General features: G+C 57.9%; 1 protein-coding gene across 2 annotated transcripts; it reads left to right on the forward strand.

Moving 5' to 3' along the window:
• Nucleotides 1-26,065, forward strand: NAPA (NSF attachment protein alpha). 2 transcript variants are annotated; one of them, XM_059665996.1, is made up of 11 exons: nt 2-239; nt 12,431-12,510; nt 14,790-14,906; nt 20,023-20,069; nt 21,376-21,453; nt 21,653-21,708; nt 21,797-21,881; nt 22,698-22,802; nt 23,836-23,904; nt 24,320-24,370; nt 25,313-26,065. In XM_059665996.1, the coding sequence occupies exons 1-11, from the start codon at nt 142-144 to the stop codon at nt 25,412-25,414; spliced, it is 888 nt and encodes a 295-aa protein (XP_059521979.1). In that variant the 5' UTR covers nt 2-141; the 3' UTR covers nt 25,415-26,065. The 2 variants fall into 2 exon arrangements, with proteins under 2 accessions (XP_059521980.1, XP_059521979.1); XM_059665997.1 differs by lacking the exon at nt 25,313-26,065 and having other exon boundaries at nt 1-239; nt 24,277-24,334.

Consider the following 26,065-nt stretch of genomic DNA (forward strand, 5'->3'; position numbering starts at 1 on the left):
TGGTTCCGGGTAGCTGGGGCGCGCGCCCGTGCGACGTCAACGCAGCCCGCTAAGCTCCCCTGACCTGTGTACCCGGCCGGCCCGGCTGAGTCCTCCGAGGGGCCTGGGTCGGGCGGTTTGCTGGGTACCTTTGCGGCCACGATGGACAACTCCGGGAAGGAAGCGGAGGCGATGGCGCTGCTGGCCGAGGCCGACCGCAAAGTGAAGAACTCGCAGTCCTTCTTCTCGGGCCTCTTTGGGTAAGAGACGCACCGAGGGTCGGCCGGGACCTAGGCTGCGAGGCCCAAGGAGTCATGGCTGAGGCGGCGGGGTAGGGACGAAGGGCTGGAGCTACGGGCGGAGGGGCTTTCGGGATGAGGTGTCCTGGGCTAAGACAGCAGAGGGGACACAATCCGAGGGCCAGGCGGCCCAGGCTGTGTCAACGCGGTTGGAGGAGAGACGCTCTGAGGTGGCGGAAGGGCTCTGGGCTGACGACGCCCCGGCCGTGGCGACAGCATCGTGAGGCTGGAAGGGGACCCAGGCTAAAGGCGGACCGAGGGGCCGGAGGCACCTGGGCCGAAAGCATGCGGTCTGAGGCCTGGAAGGGGACCGGCCTGCGGGGACTGAAGGAACCCGCGAGCCGCCCGGTCCAGAAGCCTTGGGCAGCTGCAGGAGAGCCTGTCTGAGGGGCCCCAGGCGGGCGAGCGGGGGCTCGGGGCCGAGTCCCCTGCCCGAGCGATCGGCCCTCCCAGGGCCTGCGGCAGTGCATTTGCAGGAGCGTTGGGGGAGGGGGCCTGGGCTCCGCTGATCCTGGGAGTGATGAGTTCAGGGGTGAGGTGTGTAAGGTGCCTGGGCGAGTGACCAGTGCAGGGGGGTCCCACACTCGGGTGAGCTCCGAGCAGAGGACTCCCGGGTAACAGGTTGCAGCGGTTCTCAACCTTCTGGCCCTTTAAATACAGTTCCTCATGTTGTGACCCAACCATAACATTATTTCCGTTGCTACTTCATAACTGTAATGTTGCTCCTGTTATGGATCGTAATGTAAATATCTGATATGCAGGATGGTCTTAGGCGACCCCCGTGAAAGGGTCGTTCGACCGCCAAAGGGGTCGCGACCCACAGGTTGAGAACCTGGGCCGAGAGGCTGGAGAAGGGCGGCTGGTGGGCGGGCGAGTGATGCTGACTCTGTTCAGGAGATGGAGGGTGAGAGAGAGAGGAGGGCGATCAGGAAACCCAGGGGAGCGGTGATCGGGTGGGGGGAGCAGGATGGCTGGGGTGTGCTGAGAAGGGGGCTGGAAGGGGGCTGGGGCCGCAGCGGGGTAGACGTTTCACGCACAATTCTCGTTAGCCCATCAGAGTGATGACCAGCCTTTGCGGGACCTTCGTGGAAGCGTGGCCCTGACACTTAGTCCATGAGCTCAGTGACTCGGGTGGGTCACTAGTAAAGCTCACCGCCGAGCTTGGCCACTGGTGACGAATAAAAGTGCACGTCAGTGTCTAGACTCGGGCCTGGCACGCGGTTAGCTTGACAGGTGTGAGCTGTCAGCCGTGTTGCTTCCAGGAAGGAAACAGGTTTGGCACCTGTGCTGGGCGGGCCGAGGGGATCAGCTTCGGAGCCTGGAGAGGCAGAGGGGGAGAAGCTGACTGAGGGGAGAGGAGCTGGAAGGCAGTGGGCAGGGCGGAGGTCCTGGCAGGAGGAAGGGAGCCGGGGAGGACGGGGCTGAGGACTGGGGCGGGGCGTGGGTTTGTAGGGTTAGGAGAGCTGTGCTGGAGGGGAGGACGGAGCCTGGGAGCAGAGAGGCTGAGACGGGGAGGCTGCAGGCCTGGGGGGCCTGCCAGAGGCCAGGACTGGGTTTGAGTGGAGGGACTGGGACAGACAAGACGGTGTTAGGAGGTTGGTAAGAAAGGAAGGGGAGCCCGGCTGGCCGGCGTGGCTCAGTGGTCGAGCGGCGATCGATGAACCAAGAGGTCAGGGTTCAATTCCCAGGCTTCGGGCTCGATCCCCAGTGGGGGACGTGCAGGAGGCAGATGTCAGTGATTCTCTCTCATCACTGATGCTTCTGTCTCCCTCTCCCTCTCCCTTCCTCTCTGAAATCAATAAAAGTACATTTTTTAAAAAAGAAAAGAAATGAAGGGGAGGGTGTTTCCAGGAGAGGAGCTGGGCCGCACATTGTTATCTGAGGTCGGGTAGTGTGTAGTGAGAGGACTTTAATGACCTGGCTGAGGAGCACTGGGCTGGAAACATCAGCTGGTGCGTTGATTAGTGAGAAAGGTTCTAGCCCAGGGGTGGGCAAAGTTTTTGACTCGAGGGCCACATGGGTTCTTAAACTGGACCGGAGGGCCGGAACAAAAGCATGGATGGAGTGTTTGTGTGAACTAATATAAATTCAAAGTAAACATCATTACATAAAAGGGTACGGTCTTTTTTTTTTTTTTTTTTTTTTTAGTTTTATTCATTTCAAATGGGCCGGATCCAGCCTGCGGGCCGTAGTTTGCCCACGGCTGGTCTAGAGGCTGAGTGGAGAGGGGATATGTGTGTGTTTCTTCCTCCTTCAAGGGGAGAAGCAAGCGCAGTGTTTGGGGTGGGGCCAGGAGCTCGGTTTCGGCGGATGGTTTTCCTGGGCGGCTCTCGGTGCCTGGTCCCTCTGGACTGAGATCAGTGTGCTTGCCGTTGGGTTGTGCTTGGAGGAAGCAACTAGGTCAACTTCGGAGACACTTGTCACCTGGGGGAGGAAGTGAGGGGACAGAGTTTGCCACCCCCAAACAGGCCTCCTGGGGATGTCGGCTGTTTTAGGAGGACCTTCCCATTGGTAAAGGACGTCTGCGTTTGTACGGCTGTCTGTCTCCCTGGCGGTGCTGGCCTGCCCTCACTATCTCGTGGAGAAAGCGGGGGCTTAAATCTGCGTAACAGTCTGACCTCTGTTTACTGTGTTTTTCCCGGTAACTTCCCACAACCGACGCTCCACCCCCAACACCTTTGTGTTTAGCTGAAGTTGTATTTAACCTGACGGCTTCGGCCTTTGGCGAGTTACTTAGTGTTCCTGGGTCTCTCCCACGTATACAGGAGATATACGTGTTATTCAACGTTACCTTGTTTTTCTCCTGTTAATCTGCCTTATGTCAGATTGATTTTTAGACCAGCCAGAAGAACCCTACAGGCAGGGAGGGAATTTTCCTCCCCAGCACAAGGCTAACACGTGGCAAACACTAGTACAACAGAGTTGTTGTTAGGGTTGCTGAAGGAGGAACGCACGAGGCCGAAAGTGGTAAAGAATAACAGATTTATACCGTCATCTGGAAACCCAAACTGGCACCAGCACCCAGGGATGGGGAGTCAGAGGTTTTGAAGGACTCCAGGCGGGCTTTTTCCCTATGGAGCATTCTCCGGGCGGTCTGGATCCTGGGAAGGCCCGGAGGGGAAGGGGAATGGTCTTAGCAAGTGGATTGTGGTCTAGGCCAGTGTTCGCAAACTCATTAGTCAACAGAGCCAAATATCAACAGCACTTCTTCAAAATAGACTCGCCCAGGCCGAAAACTGACTTCTGCACATGGGCCACGAGGTTTCAATCGCACTGTACATGCCCGCACGTGGAAGAGCCACGCTCAAGGGGCCAAAGAGCCGCATGTGGCTCGAGAGCCGCAGTTTGCCGGCCAAGAATGCCTTTGTGAATGGTCAGTTCCCAGGGGAGGGAGTATCGATTCAGTTCTTCGATCGGACCTAACAGTTGTCAGATGTAACTCAGGGCTGGGTTGCGTCACTCGCGTGAGGTTGCGTGATCTGAAGGATGGCTCCGGTGAGGAGTGAGCTGGGCCCCAAGAACTCTAGGACTTGCTAAGGGCGCGGGGGCTGGAAGGGTGTTCTAGGCGGGAATTGTGCAAGCAAAGGTGTGGCGTGAGGGGAGGTTCTGCCAGGAATGATGGGGACCGAGGGGCCAGGGATGGCTCCCTGGAGGAGAGGCTTCCCTCTGGGAGGATGAACAGGAGTTCTGGGGTCCCCTCTAGTGGGGGAGCGCTGCTCCAGGCAGAGGGGACAGGGTGAGGAAGGCCCAGGTGGGTGAAGTGTGACACAGGGAGTTCCGTGTTAGCACATGAAGCTCGAAGCGCAGAAGTGGGAGGCGGAGCTCGGCAGGGACGAGGCCAGTGCGGGGAGGCAGCTTTCCAGAAGGGCTGGACTGGAGCTGTGCAGAGCGCTCAGGGCTTTACGGAGGAGTTCTGTCAGCCTGTTCGGGCTGCAGCAAAGTGCCATAGTCGGGCAGCTTATAAACAGCAGAAATGTATGTCTCATGGTTTGGAGGCTGGGAAGTCCAAGTCGTGGTGCCAACGGTAAGGGCCGGCTTCCTCATAGACAGCGTCCTTTCACCAAGTATCACCCCAAAGGCCTTACCTAATACCATCACTTTGGAGGTTAGGATTTCAACACATGATTTGGGGGACACAAACATTCGGTCCATAGCGGGCCAGTCCTGGAGGGTTCCCATTCGCCATTTATTTATTTGGTTTTTAATATATTTTTATTAATTTCAGAGAGAGGAAGGTAGAGGGAGAGAGAGATAAAAACACAACTGATGAGAGAAAATCATCAATTGGCTGTCTCCTGCATGGCCCCCATTGGGGATCGAAACCCGGGCATGTGCCTTGACTGGGAATCGAACCATGATCTCCTGGTTCATAGGTCAAAGCTCAACCACTGAGCCAAGCCAGCCGGTCCCCATTTGCCCTTTAGAAAGGACTACAGGAGCTGGGGCGGGGAGACCGAAGGCAGTGACATGAATAATAGCGACAGTGTCTGTTAAGTGCTCACCCTGCCTCTGAGTCCGGCCTGGGCCCGGCACTTTACCTGCATCCTCACATTCCGTCCCCACAGCAGCCTGTGGGGTGGACACGTGCGGGCTTAGAGAGGGTGAGGTATTTGCCCAGCCCAGTCCCCCAGTGAGTGGGGTCTGCGGCCAGACCCAGGCCTGGCTGATCCCAATCCCTCTCCACTACACTTAGTGTGTCTTGCGGCTCAGGCCCATTCTGGACACCAATGATGTTGGCAAACCACATCTTAGGGAGCGCCCTCCTTCTAACTCCTCCCCGCCACCCATGGCAATTTCTTCCAAGCGTTTGAAAGAAAGAGTAGGTGTATTCATCCCTGCCCCTTCCGGCGCCAAGAGCAGCTGAGATGTTGCTGAGGTGGGCGTGAGCAAGGCCAGAGCCGAGGGCAGGGGCATGGACAGGGGCCCGCCTGACCAGAGCTGTCTGCCTGAGGGCTGGGAGTACAGCGAGCCGTCAGCCCTGGCCTCTGGCGCTGGGGTCGCCTGTGGTCAGCATTTCACGGCCCACCTTTCTCAAGGCTTCTAGGGAAGTCCCTCGTGCTGTTCTGCCCCTTTCAGGAATCTCAGCAACAACGGCATCCCAGATTGAGAGGTCTCTGCCCGAGTCAAAAGGGCCAAGGAGGATAGCCCGCCTGGGACCTGGGGCCGCCCCACGTCCTTGGATGCCAGGGCTTTCTCTGCTTTCACTGCTTCTGGGCTGCCAGACGCTAGGGGGCTTCAGCCTCCACACAGCCAGTTAGTAAGCAGATCACAGCTCCTCTGTACCTTCCTTCCTGCTCCCTCCTCTCCCCTTCCCCTACTCCCCAGCCCGCCAAAGGCACCTGGGGAGGAGGCTGGGAGAGGGGAGGGGGCAGCCCAACTTCTCTGGAGTAAAAGGTGCCGATTTCCTCAGGAATCACAGTGAGGCTGCGGAAGGGACAGGCGGTGGGGCACACGTTTTCTTCCCTCCTGCTGGGAGCCTCCCAGGATGTGGCCTGCCCGCGGTGCCCCCCGGCTTTTCCTCATCCCTCGCATCTCCCCCTCACTCCCTAATCGCAAAGAAAAGTTTCTTCCCACTGGACAGCAACCTGCATGGGAAGTTTCTTCATCTGTGAAGTGAAATCATAGTAACAGCTACTTCATGGGGTTGTGCTAAGGAATAGTGAGATTATGGGTGTGAAATGGTGGGAACACAGTGTCTGACGCTGGTACGTGCTTATTACTGTTGCTACGTATAGTTATTGGAAGTTGAGCTGGAGAAAAAATGGCAACGTGTTCTGTATACACACAGCACAATCTCTAAAAATCAAATGTTGACAAATCAGTTCCTGTTCGAACCGCCCGTAGGTGCCAGCTACCCCAGGACCCCTGGAGGCGGGCTCTCCTGAGGGAAGAATGGCTGACAGGTTTGGGGACAGGACCCACCTGTGCGGGAACGACAGCTCTGGCTTTGCCTCTAGACCTCCTTCCACCCAGAGCGCAGCAGAAACCCCTGGTGCCATTCCGGCCACACCCATGCGGTTCGCACTGCCCTACCAGCTGCCAAGACCTACAGTGGGAAGCTTGGCATTTCTTGCCCGGTCTCCAAACAGTGTCGTTCCTGAAGGGACACAAGGTTTTCGGGTAACCTGGCCAGATTATGCAATAACAGGGTTCTATCCTCCATGATGGATGGGACTTTGCTGCCTGGTCAGAGGTTTCAACGCTTCTGTTTGGGATGGGGCTACAGAGAGGCAAGGGTCTTTCAGAAACACCTTTCAAGGAAAGGAAACATTGCCTAGCTGGCCTGGCTCAGTGGTTGAGCGTCGACCTATGAACCAGGAGGTCACGGTTCGATTCCTGGTCAGGGCACATGGCCAGGGTTGTGGGCTTGATCCCCAGTGTGGAGCATGCAGGAGGCAGCCGATCAGTGATTCCCTCTCATCATGATATTTCTATCTCTCTCCCCTTTCCTCTCTGAAATCAATACAAATATTTAAAAAAAAAGAAAAGGAAACATTCATGTCTTTGGCTGGGATGAAGTAATCCTGTTGGGGTGCAAAGAGCATCGGTATGGAACCACAGGGGCTGTGGCAGCCCCTGTGGCTGGCACAGCACCTGCCTTTGAGTTTACAGTGGGAGGAGGGCTGCACGTAGCCAATCTGGGGCCGGGGGAGGTGAACCCACGCTGAGATGTTGAAATAGGAAAACATTTCTAGAATAGTTCTCTCTTTGCCAGTCTGATGAGTGATGCTAAGTGTGGCAGGTGCTCTCATGGTTCCAGCAGCTCTACCCCATGTGGAGTCTCTCCCAGGTACAGATGAGGAGACCGAGGCTGCTGAGCCACGAGCTGGAGCTGGCACCGGAATCCTGGCCCGTCTGCCTGCAGTCTGAGGTTTCCCACTGCCCCGAGTGACTAGAATTCCCACTGCCAGGCGGCTGGCAGCCTTTGGCGTGTATTTCTCCCCTTTGTCTACTGGTAACCATTTGAGGGCCTGCTCTGTGTTGGCCTCTGCCCCAGGTAATCCCTGATCTTCACAAAGACTCCTCCCAGGTCCGGTTCATTGTCTCCGTTTTATACCTAAAGAAACTGAGGCTCGGGGGCTGCTAGTCCAAGGTCGCACTTAGCACAGGGCTGAGACCAGTTGCAGCCCTGGTCTCCGGCCTCAGGTCCACGCTCTCCCCACCCCTTGCGCGTACAGGCATGTCCAGAGGGTGTCCTGTGATGGTTTCAGCGCCGGGCAGTCATGTGTAAACCTGTATTTTGTCAGTTACTGGGGCCTGTGCCGTCACTGTGGGGGCCCGGGCCCTGCCTGTCACTGCAGAGCCAGGGAGGCAGGGCGTGGCTTAGCGTTTGCAGGTGATGCGGGAGATGCTGGTGGAATCCCGTGGGTCTGGCCCTGACAGCTCAGCTGTGCGGGCTGGGCCTTTCTGTTCTCTGATGTTCCTCTGCCTGCAGCACTGTGCGCTGGGCCAGGGCTCCGGGGGGCTGGACCAAGCCCTCCCTTGCTTAGGGGCCACCCGTCAGGCCTCCAGGGGAGAGCAGTCTGCTTGTCAGATGATGGAAACCTGAGCGGGTTGGCGGTTTAATCTATTGGACTTTGTCTGCCTCCTCATTTTCCAGAAGACTCACAGGAGGAGGGGAGCCTCCCAGGCCCCTGAGTGAGGGAGAGGCAAGGGCAAGAGATCCCCAGGGCCAAGTCCCCGTTGGGCCCCTCCGCTTCCTGGCCGTGTGGGCTTGGACAAGCCCCTGAACACCCCTGAGCCCAGCCAGCCGCCTCCTTTGTAGCAGGAGGATTTACAGATACCCTGGCGAGGACCCCGAGGGTTATTGTGAGGAACTCTGTCCCTTCAGGCGGAGCCCGTGGTTGCCATTATAAGGAGTAATGACGATGCATAACACATGGGAGAAGGCAAGGGCGGGACAGGACCGCTGAGGGCCCATTCTTCCACCAAGGGCGCTGGCTAGAGAACCAGGGCAGGGTGTTAAGTCTCAGGAAGACTGAGGGCTGGTAGCTGTGGCACCACAGGGGGACAGGAGGGAGAGGGCCTGTGGAGGAGGACCCAAAACGGGAGTGAACTCCATCTGCTCTGCCTTTTCGAGGTCCTTAGGAAACTGCAGGTGGGGTAGGTGGCATGTTGGTGGGAGCTGGAAATGCCCAGAGGATGGAGGAGGGAGGGAGGGAGGCTAAGACTGCACCGCAGACCGCCTGGCCCAGGTCCCGCCGGGCCGTCTGTGCACTTCTGGCACCGCTCGCTCCTCCATATGGCAGTCGCTGGAGGTTGGTGGCTCCGCCTGGGAGACCTGAGACCGCTTCCTCCGCCTTGGGAGGGGGAGAAAGCAAAGCCCAGGGAGTAATTATAGACAGCCCTTCACCAGGCCGGCCCAAACCAGTTCCCTCTATTCCTGGGCATGGCTCAGAGCCGCTGGTTGGGGAGAGCCAAGCAGAAGCAGCTTGGGGGAGGGACAGTCAGCTGTCGTGTGCTGCCGCCCCGGCTCTTCAGAAGAGTTTGGTTTTTGTCATGGAGGCCGCCCTTAGATGAGTGACATGAGCGGACTTGATTGAGGAGAGAAATCCTATGTAACCCATGCAGCTGTACTGTGTGGGGAGGCAGGTTGGTGGAGCAGTGGAGCTGGGAACTTCTTCCTTCCTCACTCTCCCTGCCAGAAGCCCTCCTGTTGTGTTAGAATGTGGCCTAAACTCTTCTCCTGCCTCCAGCTAGCACGAGCGGACCTGCCTGCCTCTCCAGCCTCATTGCCTACTGCTCCCTGCACCATAGCCACCTGGCCCACTTCTTTTCCTCGATTGAAATGGCCACGCTTGTTTCTGTCTCGGGGCCTTTGCACATGCTTTGGCTGCTGTGTGGAATGCTCTTCCTCTTTTCACGATGGCTCCTTAGTTATCGTTGGGGATGAGGCTCAAATCTTGCATCCCTGACCTGTCCATTCAAAGAAGCTCTTCCTCCCCAGCCCCTCTAGTGCTGAATCACTCTGAAAAAGTCTTGCTGGCTTCCTGTTTACTGAGGCCCAGGCCTGCCCTTTGTTTACTACTATGTCCAGTGCCTGGCATATCGTAAATACTCATGTTTGTTCCCAGATGACTAAATGGCTATGGGAACAGCTTCTCCTTTAGGGTCTGCCAGTGGCCCTAGCTGGGCGACTCAGCTTCCATTTCTAAAAGAAGAGGACAGAACTCCAGAGATCCCCCTGTAATTGCGGTGGAAATAGCAGGGCGGAGACAGGCCTAGCGGCCTGAGCAGGTGGTAATCCCTCCGGCTTCCCCACCCCACAGCTAGAATCACTGACCCAGCGCGGAGTTGGCCGGCTTAGCCTGGGATCATAGCGTTTCAGCCCGGCAGCTGGCAGGCTTTGTGTTCTGTGTCCACTCTGCCCCACTGCGCTGAAACAAGCCAGCTGGGCTGGCTCTGCTCATGGTTAGTCACCCGGCTCGGGGCCCCTCCGTGGAACGGGCCACTTCTGCTCATCCAGGAGCCTGAGCTTTTCCAGAGAACGTCTGGGCCTGGGTGGGACTAATTGTGCCCTCAGAGAAGCGAAGGGTCCATGGGGTGGGCACATCTGTGATGGCGATCTGTGAATGCATCCTTTAAAGAGAACATTCCAGAGAAGGTCCCCGGGGGTGAGGGGGGGGGGGGTTGCCTTCTGGCCCCAAGGGATCCTTCTGAAATCTTCTGCCAGAAGTTTGTGGAAGTGCCTCAGCTCTCTAAGTGGTTTCTGAAGAAGGTACTTCAAATTGGGGTCTCAGGTTCAATGTGTTGGGCCATCTGGGACGAGGTATGGGAAGTGGGGGGGGGGGGGGGGAGTGCATTGCTCAAGGACACTTCCTGGACAGCAAAGCGACCCTCTGCTGGAGCCTCTCCATGGGACAGCAGGGAGACAGTGTCAGCGCAGCCCCTAAGGCAAAGGGTAGGCTTTTCATCTAAAGCAGAACCTTGTTGGTGTGATTGGGATTCAGGAGGCCAGGACTCCAGTCCCACCTCCACCCCACCCCTCTATACACAGACATACACACACACTCAGGCAGCCCTGGGAGGTCACCTGAAGTCACCTGACCCCGGAGATCACTGCTGGCTGCTTTCCAGGCTGTCTGTCTGAGTCAGTTTTTCCCCTCCCAAACTCACCTGATCATCTGAATTATCGGGGACGATTGTTAAAAAATCCTGACTCTGGCCCTACCCAGACATCCCGCTGGATGGTGAAATCTCCAGGGAGGGTGGCTTGGGCTCTGATTTGATTATTGTAAGGAGCCTCTCATGTGATTCAAAAGATGGGCGAGGTGGACTGTGACACTAACAGTGCAGTGAAGGCGTGCGCCAAGCACAGCTCCAAAATTACACTAGAGGCCCTTGCCAGCTGGCTGGGATGGCGAGTTTCCAGGGCCAGTTGACACAGGGGTGAGGGTTGGGACAGTGAAGATGATTTGTGTGACTTTTCATTGGAAAAGTCCCCTTTTTCCTTCAGAACTGAACATTGCTTGATGTCAGTGAAGAGGGAATCTGAACTCCATGTGGGGGACTCCTGAGTGTGTGGGTTTTATTTTACTGATTTTTATAGGCGATGGGGGTTTGAACAGTTACAGAGACCACAGACCTCGTGGGCTAAGCCTGGTGGGGTTATGGGAGATGGAATGACTTACCACTGGTGGGTGAGGTACTAATGAAGGTCCCCCGATTCAGGAAGAAGTTCATATGCACCACTTGGAGGTGGGGGTGCCAGGGTAGCTGTCCCTTCAGGGTGCTCTTTGTTTTTCTGAAAATGTACTCCTCTCTATCTCACCGGTCCCTGCCGTTACACAGTACGTAACAAAGTAGGTTTTCTGAGGGTGGTTTTGCCATCCTGTCCTATATAATAAAAGGCTAATATGCAAATTGTCCCCCGGCCAGTCTCCCCCTCAATTGCCCCCGCCCCCACCCCAATCCAGGGCAGAGCCGGCCTGCCATACCCAACCCGTGCACGAATTCGTGCACCAGGCCTCTAGTTTTAATAATGCTGTGCTGAACATCCTGTAGTTTCTCTGATTAGCTTCTTAGGATAAATTGCTAGAAATGTAATTCATTGCTGGATCACAGGACCCAATATAAATCCTCATATTTAAAATATATATATTTCTTTTCTTGAATAGATAAAATATGCGGGTGATTAAAAAAATTCAGACAGGGTCACACTGTCCCTCCCAGGAGCACGCCCGCACCTTTCCCTTTCTCCTCTTTTCCCCCCACAGACATGCATCTCCTAAACTCCAAGGGACCCCACGAGACTTGCAACCAGGGGAGCAGTGGGCAGCAGCAGCTGTTCCCGGGCTAATCCCTGAACCTGTCTCCAAGGACCCCTTTTCTCTGACTTCCCAGTGAGCTGACAGCAGCCCCGCCCAGGCTCCCCTCTTGCTTCTTCTATCCTACCCTTCCTTGTTTGATTGTCCCAGCTTTAATAAGCATACTCTCAAAATAAAAAATAAAATAAAATTCTGATAGTACAAACAAAAGGTGTCCATCTGTCTCCCATGCCTGGCCCCCAGTTCTACAGGCCTCACCTCAGAGAAAAATGCTGCAACTTGTTTTGGGTGTATTCTCCCAGAAATATTCTGTTCACATAAACATATATGCTTCTCTTCTCACCCTCTCTTTTTCTGTTTTTAACACAAATGGGAACTTTTTATGTACACATTTAAAAATAGTATTTCTGTGTTTATATTATAATATTTGTGGCCGGTCCTGAACTGGTAGTGACACTGGAGGGTTGAGAGGTCTTCCCTGAACCGCTGTAGTGTGCCAGGCTAGGATTACGTCATTGGGGAAGGGCCGAGGCAGCCAAGGCTGGGCTCTCCCCCCAGGATGCTTTGCAATCTCGGGGAAAGGGACTTGCGGGGAGCCTGGGAGCGGCCCAGGCAGGAAGTGGGAATGGTAGTGGCTGTCAGAGGCTGTCACAATGGCGGGGAGGGAGGTCGGGAGGGCCTAGGCAGCCTTGTGTGGGGGTGGAAGCCACAGACTCTCTCCCGAGCCCAGATAGAGGCCTGGGCTGCAGCTGGATGCGGGAAGCTGGCTTTCCAGGGAAATCATGGGAGTGAATGCAGGCCACGTCTCCACTGTCTCTGCTCACTTCCCCTTTGGTACCAGGCTAGATATTCTCCTTATCCTTTCCCCGTTTCCTTTTTCCCCAGAGGCTCGTCCAAAACAGAGGAAGCCTGCGAAATCTACGCCAGAGCAGCAAACATGTTCAAAATGGCCAAAAACTGGAGTGGTATGTGATCGCTGCTAGAGCTCCGCCGTGCTTTCTCCTCCTTTCCCTCAGCTTCCCGCCTCCCGGGCCTGGCTGGGAGCCCATCCTCGCAGCCCCCCTCCTTTTAGGCTTCTCCGGCGTCACAGCCTGTGGGCTGCTGTCTGGCCGGTAGAGCCCACTGGGTTATCTTACAGCTTGGCTCCCAGGGCCTTGGAGAGAGGACGGAAGGGATGAGGACGGATAGATTACTGAGTCCAGGTGGACCCGCATGGGTTGATGAGCCCTTCCAGGGGTTTCTCCTTAAATTTGGAATATCAGGTTTCCCCGGACACTGTTTCATACTGCTTCCAGCAGAGTCTGAATTCTGAGCTGGGGGGACGGTCAAGTGGTCCAATGACAGTGATCACAGTTACCACTTATCAGGCACTGTACTAAGCACCAGGCATGTATTATTTGATTGAATCATTGCAGCAACCCTACGAGGTCAGTGCCATTCATTAATTTTCCCATTTTACAGATTCGGAAACTGAGGCTTGTCCTGGCCCCTTGTCCAAGGTGCCACAAGTAGTAAGCGACAGGACAGAATTCAGAAGCCAGAGCAGGGCCTGGTGTTTAACCTGCTCCTGCGATGCCTCATGACCTTTGGAGCTGAGTGACTTGGGTTTGTGTCACAGCTCAGACTGGCCTGTGACCCTGGAAGTTACTTGGCCTCTCCTAGTAATTTTACACCCACGTGTGTTTTCCTCCTCAGTACCACGGCAGGGAAGTGGTTGAGACCGAATGGGGCCGTGGTGTGGGTTCATGGCGATCAGGCTCACCAGCGAGGGCGGTCAGTGAGGGCAGTAAATGAGGCGGCACAGGGTCATGTAATGCTGCAGGCGCCTCCACCCAGGAGAGGTCACCCCAGGTCAGGCGCCTCCTGAGACACTCCTTTGTTGGTGGGCGGAGTGTCATCCGCTTCATGGCTCTGTGACCCGGCCCTGAGTCGTGGTCCGATTCCCAGGAGCTTGGTGGGCAGGGAGCTGCCTGAGGCCCGAGGAGAGGTTTGAAAAGCCAGGGCGTGGAGCCCCCCGGGGGCTGATTTCATAAAATGACTTAGAACATCTGCCCAGTCGGATGGGGAATCGAGCAAAGACAAAGTTCCTCTCTGGGAGGCACAGGGTAAAATCGACTATTGTCATTTTCTGAGAATGTTTCCGCTTCCACAAAACACATTGTGCATAAAGGCAGGTGCTACGTGGATGTTTATGCTCCAAGCTCGGGAAGTGCTTGAAAAACACTTATTTTTCAATCACACAGATGTTGCTTTTCCCTAGAAATTTGTAAACCAACCCTCACCCAAATTCCTAGGCCATTTTTTTTCTTTTTTTTTTTTACCTTTTCTGCAAATTTTACACTCAAGTTTCTAGCCCTTAAACATAATAAAGAACTCATACATCGTAAAAACCTGAGCGGCTTTGTCTGTCCTGCTGCTCTGAAGTTCCAGGGCCGGGGCCAGGCCCTCCCGTCCTCTTCCAGCTCAGCAATTCTGTGACGTGGACTCAGCTGGAGGCGGGTGAAGGGAAGCTGCTCTGAGGTGTCTGTGGGGGTCTCAGCTAGCACAGTCCCCACCCCTGGAGGAGAGACCCCAGTGTCTCCTGCAAGTCCCTTTAGGAGATGAGAACAGAAGCAGAATGGCCTGGGACCCAGGGAAGGTGACAGTGTGCAGGAGTTCAGGACAGACTGCGCTTCGGGTGCGTGGCCTCCTCGTGCCCCAGGTACTCAAGATCTTGGGGTCTATGTCCTGTTTCCTGTTCTGGACATGAAGCTCCTAGAGGGAGCAGACCCTGTATGCCCCCCATATGCCTCATGATTAGTGTGGTGCCTTGCCCACACAACCTGCAGTGACTCTACACAAGGGACTAGAACGTGGACAGAGGCAGAGGAGTACGGGGAGTTAGGAAGAGCTGGGAGTCCTGGGGGAAAGAAATCGGACTTGGAGTTGGGGGGTAAATCAGGAAGTGTTTCAGAGTTGAATCTCAATTGCCCTCTCTTCCCCAGCACCCCTGCCTGTCCCCCTCCCATGATTCAGCCTGCTCTCTGCCTTTGAGTAGGGTTCCCAGCCCTGTGCCTGCAGGCTCCCCAGGGGGCACTGCTGGCTCAGGGGGCCTGAGGTCTAGGCCCAGACCTCAGCTCACCCAGGCCGCTCTGGTCCTTTCTCCGGGGCGCCCTGTATTCCTGAGAGCTCCCAGGGCAGTATCTGCGTGGCTTACGAAGCCTGGAGCCCCACTTAGGCCAGGGTCACTTTTTTTCTGTTGCAGCTGCCGGAAACGCCTTCTGCCAGGCAGCCCAGCTGCATCTGCAGCTCCAGAACAAGCACGACGCCGCCACCTGCTTTGTGGACGCCGGCAACGCGTTCAAGAAAGCTGACCCCCAAGGTGAGGGCCCGTGGGCCACCGGGGCTGGCTGCCCGAGCACCAGCTGAGCGGTCTGCGGAGAAGTCCTCAGGTTTCCACGGGCTCCGTTTTCTCCAGGGGCCGACACGCGATAGGCTGGCAGGGAGCCCCTCGCGCTTTAATTTCAGAACTGGCTCCCTTCCGGTGGCATTTTCATCCCGCTCCAAGCCTCCTCCTCCCCTTCTACTGTGTGTGCAGCTGATCGCTCCCCTTCCGCTGCCTGGGAGCATTTGGGAGTGGGAGTTACATTTCAGACCCACCGCATGCCAGGGGAGAGGAAAATCTGTTCTGTTGTCAGAATTGACATGCAGAAGCCGGTGGAGGGCTTCTGAGACCAGCCAGGTAGGAGTCCCTTCCGGAGAAGGAGAGGAAGTGGCCCTAACCTGGCTTCCCTGAGGGGCCCAAGGGGGGAAGGGAGAGGCTGGGAGAGAAGAGCGAGACGCATAATCTTGGAATAAAGGCCTGTTCTTCCCAAGAGGGGACAGTTGTCAGCAGTACACAGAGGTCTCTGGGAGGGCCAGTGAGCACCGGTTCACGTGCAAGCGCTGGGGATCGCCGGCAGGCCCATGTTGCTGTCAGGGACATTCATTTAATTCCCAGGATTTGGTCTCTATGTAAAACCAAGTAGTAGCTTTTCTCTGTCCTTAGACTTGACCAGTCCCTCCTCTGCCACCGGGGGTCTCACAGATGTTGGTCTGAGTGGTAGGCTCAGGCTCAGCAAGAACCCGAGGGATCTCTGGCTGGGTGGCTCAGTTGGTGGGAGTGTTGTCCCATACCCCAGGTCAGGGCACATACCCAGGTTGCTGGTTCTATCCCTAGTCGGGGCACATACTGGGAGCACACCGATCGATGTTCTCTCTCTCTCTCTCCCTCTCCCTCTCTGTCTCCCTTCCTCTCTCCCTAAAATCAATAAAAATATATCCTCTAGTGAGGATGAAAAAAAAAAGAGCTGGAAGGGAGGCCTTGTGACTGGGTGGATCCTTGTCACTCCTTGCACAAAGCTGAGTGCTGGGCCACAGCTGGCCACGTGGGTGAGTGACATGACCCATTCCATCCTGGGTTTGTTTTCAGCTGGAATCACCCAGAGACATCTGTGTGTCGTCCCCCCCATGGAGTCCCCCCTGCCCCATCCTCCCTTCTGCTCCCTGGGGAACTGGCTGACCTGGAGATGCTGCCCTGGCATCTGTGACGTTCGGCTGCTGCTCCCGAGTGACTGGAAGGACTTGTTTCTGGGGCGGGAGCGGAGTGCCAGGCCGCGTGACGTGTGCATGGCACCAGCTGCTCTTTAAACAACGCAGCGCTTCCCGGGCACAGGCGCCACCTGGCCCTCTGATGTCGTGCCCTTCCCTGGCTTTTGATCCAAGTTTCCTCATCTCGGCCGGCTCTGCAGGGTGTGTGTTGGATGTGGCCAGGGCCTGGCTGTAGGAAGCACAGAGGGTGGCAGAGTCTTCAGGCTGGTGGGAAAGCAGCAGGAGGTGTGGTGACGGTCCCCTCGTGGGGCACAGAGGCCGACTTAGTTTCTCCAGGGATCAGCAAGCACGGTTTGCTGCCCTGGGAGCTGAGATGGGGGGAGGGGGGATGTTTGGGTGGGGGGGATTTTGTGGGGGAACAAGAGGGGCAGCAGAGCAGAGAACAGGGTAATTTGGGCAGAGCCAGGACCAGGTGCCTTGTCTGGAGCCCAAATAAGGGTGCCTGGTGCTGAGGATGGGCGGGGCTTTGCAACAGCATCCCCACACCACTGCCTCATGGCTGCCACCCCCAGTCACAACTCTGCATTGGGGACCATTCCAGCCAGCGTCAGGGGAGAGGGCACATTTGCACCAGGAGTAGCAGCTGCCTGGTGTCTGGGGCCAGTGCAGCTTCACGGAGGCCGTGGCAGCTGTGTGGCTCAGTGGGTCTGAGAGGTCTGGGAGGAGCTGCTCTCCTGCGACCTTGGACATGTCACTTAATCTGTTGGATCTGCATTTCCTGATGGTAAAGCAGAGATCACACGTGAGATAAGGCGAGGACATGCCCAGGGTGGCACCTAGCATGAGATAAAGTCCCGTGAGGCTCAGCCCTCTGCTCACATCCGACAGGAGCCTGGCCTGGGCTCAGCCTCCACCCCCTGGCAGCCTGCCTTGTGGAATAGCTAGAGGCCCTGTTTGGAACCTGGCCCTCTTTCCCCAAGCAGGTGATCTGCTCCCTGGGGCCCTGCTGATCACCTCCCAGTCCGTCCTATGTGAGCACTTCCTGCAGGAGCCCTGGGGGGCCCGCCCCGCCCCCTGCCCCTCCCCCTCCAGAGGCAGCTGGTGCCAACCTGGGCCTGAGGCCTGCCAGAGCCGCCCAGGCAGGGAAAAGGATTTGGTTCCTGTCATCACGCTCTCCTGGGGGTTGGAGGGGCGGGAGGGGGGGGGGTGTCTTGCTGCCGCTTGGTGGGATTGGGGGTGGGGAGGTGACGCCCATAGCTGTCAGTGGTTCCCGAGTTTCCCAACCACTCTCTGCCGCTCTGGGTGGACTCAGGCCAGGGAGGCCTCTTACCCCACCTGCCTGACAGTTGGGCCCAGGGGTTCATGCATGTGCGCCCAGGACAGGGAGGTGGCCAGGCCCCCATTCCCCCTCCCCCTCGTACCCCATGCCCCACTGCCATTTATTGGATGCCTACTGTGTACGAGGTCTGGGCATCTTCCTTTAATCTGTCCCACTTCCTGTGCGGTGCCGGGATTTGCCCGGTTTATCAGGGAGACTGGCCGTGTTGGGGTGGACCGCAGGATGGGATGGAGTTGGCTGGATTGAGGGCCCTGGTTGCAGACTCCCTGTGTCCCTAAGCCAGGGCCTCCCCTCCCTGGGCCTCAGTCCCCCTCCTCATCCTGGGCTGGATCATTCCGAGTCCCTTTCCAGGCCCAGTTTTCTGTGGGTTGATAAGGGCGGGGAGGGGGCGGGCGGAGATTCTGTGCTCATCCAGGGGTGTGCTGGCCACTCATCCTGGGGATCCCCGTGACCTGATAAGATAAGAAGCTGGTTGTAGCCACTGTGTCGGGCTTGTCTGCCAGTGCTCTTGCCAGGGTGTCAGTGGGGCCTGCTGCTTTCAGGAACAGCTGTCATGGAGCGAAGAGCAGGGATGAAGGGGATTTAACCCTATGAGTCCGTGTTGCTGCCGGAGGTGGGGGGAGCCGCCCCTGTTACACCACCAGGGCTCCTTGCTGACAGGCTTCAGGGATTCCGCCGGTTAGGCCCCCAGGGCAGCTGCAGGGGAGTGTCCAGCTCCTCCCACTGCCGGCTGCTGATGGCACTGGGAACAGCCTTGCCCTGTTGGACTCCCAGCGGCTCAGGAGAGGGGGTGGTGAGTGGTAGGGTGCCTGCTGGTCACACCCACCCCTGGGGTGGAAGCCAGAGCAGGGGTGGGATGTGCAGGGCCCACTCCCTGCAGCCCAGCTGCTCACTCCTCCTCATCCTCATCATGGTGGTGCAGCCAGTTGCTAGCTTATCAGTTACTTCCAGAAAAGCTGTTACAAAATGTGTGTGTGTGTGTGAAAGTCACTCTTACTGTTTCCGGCTGTAATTTTTTGTTGTGTTCTCTCTCTGTCCTCCTCTGCCCCCTTTTTGCTCCTTTTCCTCTTCCCTACCACCTCAAACTTCCAGCTGTCAACCTCAACCTTAGCCAAATGGTGTCCATTCTCTGAATCTTTTGGGGGTGTCCAGAGGCCCTTCGGACTTGGACAAAACCTCTAGATCCCCTCACTCCCAGAGCAGTGCTTATGGAGGAGGCGTATCTTGCAAATGTAGGAGGCATGAATACTCCCTGCAAGCCCGGCCCGGAGCTAAGTGCCAAGTTCTGATGTCTCCCTGGGTTAGTAAAGCCATAAGCCCCTTGAGAGCAGGCACCAGGCCTTACACCTCTTTGTGGCATCTCTGCCCGGTGGGCTTGGCTGACTGGAGCCCCGGGAAGCAGACCGGGAGCCTTTCGAATGTCCCGGTCTGCAGGACGAACTTTCAGCCTTGGCTCAGCTCAGACCCTCATCCTGGGGTCTGTCCAGGCTGTCTCCGCCTCCCCCTTCTCCCTCTCCTCCTGAGATGCATTAAAACAGTGTTAAAAAAAAATCCATCCAAGAGCTCATCTCTGTCTGCCAGAAAGTGCCTCCCACGCATGCTTCTCTCTTTCCTCCAAATAACTTGTCAAAGGAAAAAAGCCATTCCCAAATTTAAAATCTTGCAAGAGCCCAGCGGCATGGCTCAGTGGTTGGGTGTCCTCCTATAAACCAGGAGGTCACGGTTAGATTCCTGGTCAGGGCGCATGCCTGGGTTGTGTGCTTGAACCCCAGTAGGGGGCGTGCAGGAGGCAGCTGATCAATAATTCTCTATCACTGATGTTTCTATCTCCTCCCTTCTCTGAAATCAATAAAAATATATTAAAAAAATAAAGTAAGATCTTGGAAAAGATAGTACAACAAAGGTAGCCCAATTCCTCCTCTCAGGTACCGCCCTGCTGTGTGTGTGTTTCGTTGGCAAACCTGTGGTGTGAGGAGCTGGTGGGGATGAGTGCCAGGTTAAGGAGGGTGCAGAGGGCTGAGTGCTGAGGTGGGAGCAAGAGAGTAATGGAGAGTCCAGCTGGCGGGGCCTCCTCCTGCCATAGATGGAGGCCAGACAGGTGCAGGGGACGTGGCGGGTTCAGGGTCCGCCATGAAAGGGTGTCCCTCAGGCGTCAGGCTTGGCCGCCTCTTGCCAGCAGCTCTGCTCTGGAGAGTAAAGCCTTAGAAGATCTGGCTCAGAAACCCAGGGGAGCCTGGCCATCAGCCTGACCTGGCCCCAGCCGTGTCCTGTCCCTGGGGTAACTGGGAAGGGGTTGGCTTTGTGGCAGCTCCAGGGAGAGGGCAGGCACGTCAGCCAGGCTCCCCCCGGAGCATGTGCCCAGCAAGTCAGGCTGCGGAATAAATTAGGGGCTCAGGGATTCCTTCCCCTTCCCTCCCAGCGGTTGCCCTGGAGAGCGGAGAGCAGAGCGTAGCCCTGGCAACTCTATTGATCTCGCAGGCGCCTCAGCCCTGCATTCCCCCCTCTCCCAGCTTCTGCCCAAATGACTTGGCTTTCTCACTTCTCCCCGCCTCCCTTTTTCTCTCCCCAGAGGCCATTAACTGTTTGATGAGAGCAATCGAGATCTACACAGACATGGTAAGGGTCGCTACAAGTCCTGGTCCACATATTGCCCCAGCCTCACCTCCCAGCTCCAGCACCAAGAGCAGGCAGAGAGGGGGATTTGTACCTGCGCTGGGCTGGGCTGGGCTGGCTGGGTCCTCACCGCCCCCCCCCCGCCCCCCAGCCTGGCTGCTGGCAGTCGCTTCCAGCACGTCCCGGAGGCCATCCTTGTCTTCATTTGTGGAAGTTAAGGTTACTGGGGACGTGTGTCCTTTTCCCCTTGCCCACCCTTCCCCACCAGCATCCTATCTGATTCCCAGCTCACAGCAGCCAGAGGGGGGTGTGGGCCGCGCCCAGAATGGGCACAGCCCCTGCCCTGCCCAGGGAACATCCCCATGGACAGATGGGGCCCAGAGAGGCGGCCGGCCCGAGGCCAGGGGGCCAAGACTGTGGACCACAACCAGGCTCAGGCCCTGTGAACTCTACCTTTTGCCTCTTCACATTCCACCTGTCTCGTCAGACCCCTCCGCCCGGGCAGAAAGGGGTCCTGGCCCCGCAGGTCCTGGCGATGCTTCAGTGTCAGTTACAGCAGCGGCCGCAGCTGCCATTTATTGGCCCAGACACTGCACGGGGTCATCTTCCGACCACAGCCCTGTGAGGTGGCACTGGTTAGCCCGTGTGACAGGAGAGGGGCACACACCTGCAGACAGGACTGGCTGAGACCCAAGGCTAGGCCTGGCTGGGCTTAGAGCCTGACCCTTTCCTGCTGCCTGAGGCGTGGGGGTGGCTGTGAACCAGCCCCTGTGTGTGGAGCAGCTGGACAGGCACCTGGACCCCCACTGGGTGGAGGCGGGGTGCTCAGGGAGCTGGAGGCCTCCACGGGGGAGGTGGAGGGGGATTTGCTTGTGAGAAGCCACCTCGATGGCCACACTGGGGGAGGGGAGGCCAAGGAGGCCTTGGGCGGTGGGGACACTCGGGCCCTCAGCCCCGGTTTCTCCAGAGCGTTGGTCCCATGGCTGCTCTGGGCCTTCTATTAAATGCTTCTTCCAGCCAGGCCCTCTGCCAGGTGCCTCTGCACCGCCCCCCCACCTGTGCACTGTGGACAGGAGGGAAGGGGGGCTGGGTGTGGTGTCTTGCTCAAGGTCACCCAGTCAGGGCAGCACTCAGACCTGGGCCTCTCACTGTAGAGCCTTGCTTTTAAGTCCCATGCCCTCTGCCCCTCGGTACCCTTCTCTGCGCACCTCACCTCACAAGTGCAGCTGAGGGGCAGGGAGCCACAGCTTTGGGGACCAGGGGGGCGTGGGGCACTGGCCACAGGCATTCCCTCCCGTGTCCCGCACAGGGCCGGTTCACCATCGCAGCCAAGCACCACATCTCCATCGCTGAGATCTACGAGACGGAGCTGGTGGACATCGAGAAGGTGAGGGGCCGGAGGGGACGAACAGAGGGGGCTGCAGCCAGTCGTCTGGGACCTGGACTCCTCTCTCTGCCCTGCTCCCTCGGGGAAGGGGCGTGGGCACTGGCAGAACTTGGATGAGGGCTCTGGCTGTGTCCCAGGGGCTGCCGGTGATAAAGGCTGCATTACCCCCTCTCACCCTCCCCCCTCCTGCGTCGCCCAGGCCATCGCGCACTACGAGCAGTCTGCTGACTACTACAAGAGCGAGGAGTCCAACAGGTACCCAGGGACCACTCCACTCCTGCCGCCCAGCCCCTTGCGCTTGCCACCAGCCACCGCCAACCTCTCTCCTCTCCGCCCCGCACAGCTCGGCCAACAAGTGTCTGTTGAAGGTGGCTGGTTACGCCGCGCAGCTGGAGCAGTATCAGAAGGCTGTTGACATCTACGAACAGGTGGGGACCGTGGGGCTCCGAGCCCTGCTCTCTGCGGAGGGCGCTGCTCCCTGTCCTGTGTGCCAGTGCCCCCCTCCCTCTGCCACCTTCTCTATCCCCCCTCCCTCCCTTTCTGTCCGCCTCCCTCTGTCATCCCCTCGCCCTAACTCTACTCGCCTGGCTAAACATTTCCTCCACCCATGGCCCCCCGTCTGCTGTGCCCTTTCCCAGCCCAGCCCCGTCCTCAGGGAGCTTCCTGGCCGACCCCAGAGTGAGATGACTCTGAAGAACCAGAGTCGGGGAGGGAACGGGAAGAATTTCTGAAGCCTGGGGAGCCCAGAGGAAGGGGGTCAGAGAAACAGGGACCCTCCCACGGCTTCGCGGGCTCCTCTCCACTGTGTGGGGAGGGCTGGGCGGGGCCCGGGCTGTCCTGGTGGGTTCATGGCCAGGAGAAAGGCAGGCAGCTCAGAGGAGAGTGGGGCAGGCACCGCCTCGTGTTCCTTCAGCCTGCCGCCCCTCTGCCCCTGACATGCCAGCCTCCTGTCAGGCCTGATAGTGGGGCCGTCTCTCACCATCTTAGGCACCTGGGGAGGCCCACAGACACCTGGCCCTGTGGCAACAACCCCCCACCCCCATTATGTCTCGTCCTTGGTCACGCATGTACCCATTGCTAGCTTCCCTGGGGCTGGTCCCTGCCTCCCTGCCCTTGGGGTCCTGGTTAGCAGGTGTTCTCCTGGGGCCCAGACCCAGCCTCAGTGAGCCCCCCATGCCTGGCAGTGACCCTGACCCTCTGGCTGCCTGCCGTGAGCTCACAGTGCAGCCACCGTGTGCCCACAGGTGGGGACCACCGCCATGGACAGCCCCCTCCTCAAGTACAGCGCCAAGGACTACTTCTTCAAGGCGGCCCTCTGCCACTTCTGTATCGACATGCTCAACGCCAAGGTGAGCCCAGCCAGAGCCCACCCCCCGCCAGGTGGCCACTGGGGCCACTGTCACTAGGCCAAGTCCCCTCTCAACTCCTCAGAAGGGGTGAGCCCCTCCCCCACGTCTGGCCCCTGACAGTGGGCCTTGGGCGAGAACCCGTGTGCTCACTGATGTCACCGCCCGCCGCTGAGTGTGAGTTTCCGGTTCCCGACTCACTCGGTGCCAGGCCTTCCTTTCGTGAGAGCACGTTTTGAATCCTTACTGCTCCCCGTGAGGTCGGCATCTCTGTCACTCATTTTACAGGTGAACACTCAGGCTGAGACCGGAGTCTCTTGTTCAAGGCCACATGGCTGGTAAACAGCAGCACAATTCCAGATCTCTCTGACTCCCAGTCTCACGATGTGAACCATAGCCTGCATGTCCGCCTACCCATCTTCAGTTCAGGACCCCTTGGCAAGAGGGGCAGGAAATGCCCAGGGGAGGAGTGAACTCCTGAATCAGGGTTTCTTAAGGGTTTCCAGCCACCCTACCCGCAGCCTGGCACGTCTGAGCCCCCAGCCCTGCTCCCTGCATCGGGCCCCCTCAGATCCCTGCCCCACTGCTTACCCTGTGCCCTGAGCAGGTCACTGCCTTCTCTGGGTGTTTCCCTATAAAGTGGGGCTCTCTGTCATTTGATAGTTACATGAAACGTGCCCAGCACCAGGCCTGACATGTAAGACGTACTCAGGCAGTTGTCCTTGGCCCCCTCCCCTGGGTGAGCCTGGTTCAGGAGACAGTACTGGGCACTGGCCCGGGAAACGCTCCGTACATCCTCCCTTAACTCCCCGGCAGCTGTCTCTGCAGCCAGGCTGGCGCTGAGCTCAGCTCCTTGGAGGTACCGCTAGGCACAGAGCCAGGTGACATGAAGGTGGGGGAGGGGCACAGAGCTGACTCAGGATCCAAGCCAGCCTAGATCCCCTTCGCTGTCAGGCCAGTGGCCTCAACAGCCCCTTTATTGGCTGTCCTCTTCCTTCCTTCCTTCCTTCCTTCCTTCCACCCGTGCCATGCTCAGATCGCTGTCCAGAAGTACGAGGAGCTGTTCCCCGCTTTCTCTGACTCCCGGGAGTGCAAGCTGATGAAGGTGTGTGCTGACCCCTTTCCCTGCCCTTTTACTTCCGGGCCTGGGAGTGGGTGGTTGGGAGCCTGCAGGTGGGTGGAGGCGCTCCAGTGAGGAGGCTCACCGAGATTATAGTGGTTCTCAAGGGGTTTTCGTTTTTATTTTGTTTTCCCTCTTCTGCCATTTGGGTCTCCATTTTCTGGATAAAATCAGACTCAGGCAGCGATAAAGCTAGTAGAGGCTGAGCTGGAACACACACACGCACACACATGCACACACACACACACACGTGACCTGTGTCTATGAGCTTGCAAGCACCTTCCAACACAGGCAGGATTGGGACAGAACCCTTTCCTTCCTGTCAGCATGGGAGTTCCCCGATTTCCCTCCATCCAGGTGGTGTGTACATGGATCTAACCTGCCTGCCATGTTCTTGCAGAAATTGCTAGACGCCCATGAAGAGCAGAATGTGGACAGCTACACCGAGGCGGTGAGTGGCCGACAGGTGGCCGCCCTTCTCAGACATGCTGTGCCGAGAATTTCAACCTCTTTGACTCTGGCCTTGGCCCCTGGCTGTGAATTCCTTTCTGTAGACACCCCAGAATCTCGCGAGTCACCCCCAAGAGGTGCAGGGAGTATTCTCCCCAGTTTAGAGATGATGGCACTGAGGTTGAGAATGAGGAGGGGACGTGTCCTTGGTCCCTCAGGGACAGAGCTGGGTTCAGGTCCACATCTGTCTGGCCCTGAAGACCAAGGCTGCGCCCCTGGAGTCCCCCTGAGTGAGCAGCTGGGGGCCACCTCATCAGCTGCGGTGGGTGACCCAGGAGCCGAGAGGGAAGGAAATGAGCCGTCAGCCTCCCCCTTCGCGGGAGCAGGAGGGAGGCGGAGCTGAGGTGGCATTGGAGGGCCCATTCTTCCAGCAGCCAGTTCCGCATAGAACTGCCCCAGCTGCTTCTGAATGTTCCGGAACCCGGTGTGTCCAGCTCAGGACCTGATCTGGTCATCCAGACAGCTGAGCGCCTGCCCCTCCGGGTTCTCGGCCCCTATGATGACAGACCAGCTCCCTCTGGTCCCTCTGCCCCGACAGTGAAAGCTCCTCAAGGAGAGGGGCGACGAAGGGTGTGGGTTCCCAGGCCTCCCCTCCCCTGTGGCACCCGGGACAGGCCTGGTCACATCTCCAGGCCTCAGTTTCCCATCCGTAAAACAAGGAAGCTGTGCCTTTCTTAAGCTACAAAGTTAATTATTATCCTGAAAGGGAACCACCGGGCCTGCAGCCTCCCTTGCTGCTCCTCAGGCCACGGCTGGCAGGGACACATCTGGAGAAACTTGGGAGCAGAGACCATTGGCTTCAGGGCTGGGACAGGCAGGGAGCCAGGGCCAGGCGTGGGACTAGCCACCTGTCACCATAGTCACCGTTGCGGGTGTGCCACAGGTGAAGGAGTTCGACTCCATCTCCCGGCTGGACCAGTGGCTGACCACCATGCTGCTGCGCATCAAGAAGACCATCCAGGGCGACGAGGAGGACCTGCGCTAAGCCCCGCCCCCGGCACCTCTCTTCCAGCCCCTCTGCTTTCCCCAGCGGCCCCTCCAAACACTGCGTGAGCCCCGAGAGGTGGCCCAAGACCTGGCTGGGACCTTCCCTCCCTTCCCCCCAGGAGTCTCGCAGGCCACAGTGCAGGCGCCACACTGCCTCGGGGCCCTGGAGGCCGGCCTGCTGGCTACACAGTCACCCTCTATTCTCGCACCCCTCGTCCCTCCCCAGCCCATTTATTTAAGCCCCAAAGAGACCCTTTTCCACCCCGAAGCACAGAGTCTGTGGCATAGACTGATCAGCTGTGGGTGCCGCCAGGGGGTGGGGTCAGCATCTGACCCTCCATCGCCTGGCCGGCTGGGGCCGGAGCGTGAGGTTGGTTTCTGTCTCCCCACTTCTGTCCCCCAGCCAAGCGCTGAGCACATGCAGCAGCAGCTGAGATTGGCTCTCCGCTGTGGGGGGAGTTCCCCCTCACCCCAGCGCCGGAGCCTCCCAGCCTCCTGCAGCCCAGCCTCCCAGGAGAGCCCCCAGGCCCCGGAGCAGGGGCTCATCCTGCACCCGCCCCACATCTGCTCCTGCCATTGTGCTCTGAGGTTTTGTTGGTGGGAAGCTGCAACTGGCCCCCAAAAAATAAAAAACAACACTTTTGCATGA

This window comes from Myotis daubentonii, chromosome 15, assembly GCF_963259705.1.
Source record: "Myotis daubentonii chromosome 15, mMyoDau2.1, whole genome shotgun sequence".
NCBI lineage: Eukaryota > Metazoa > Chordata > Mammalia > Chiroptera > Vespertilionidae > Myotis > Myotis daubentonii.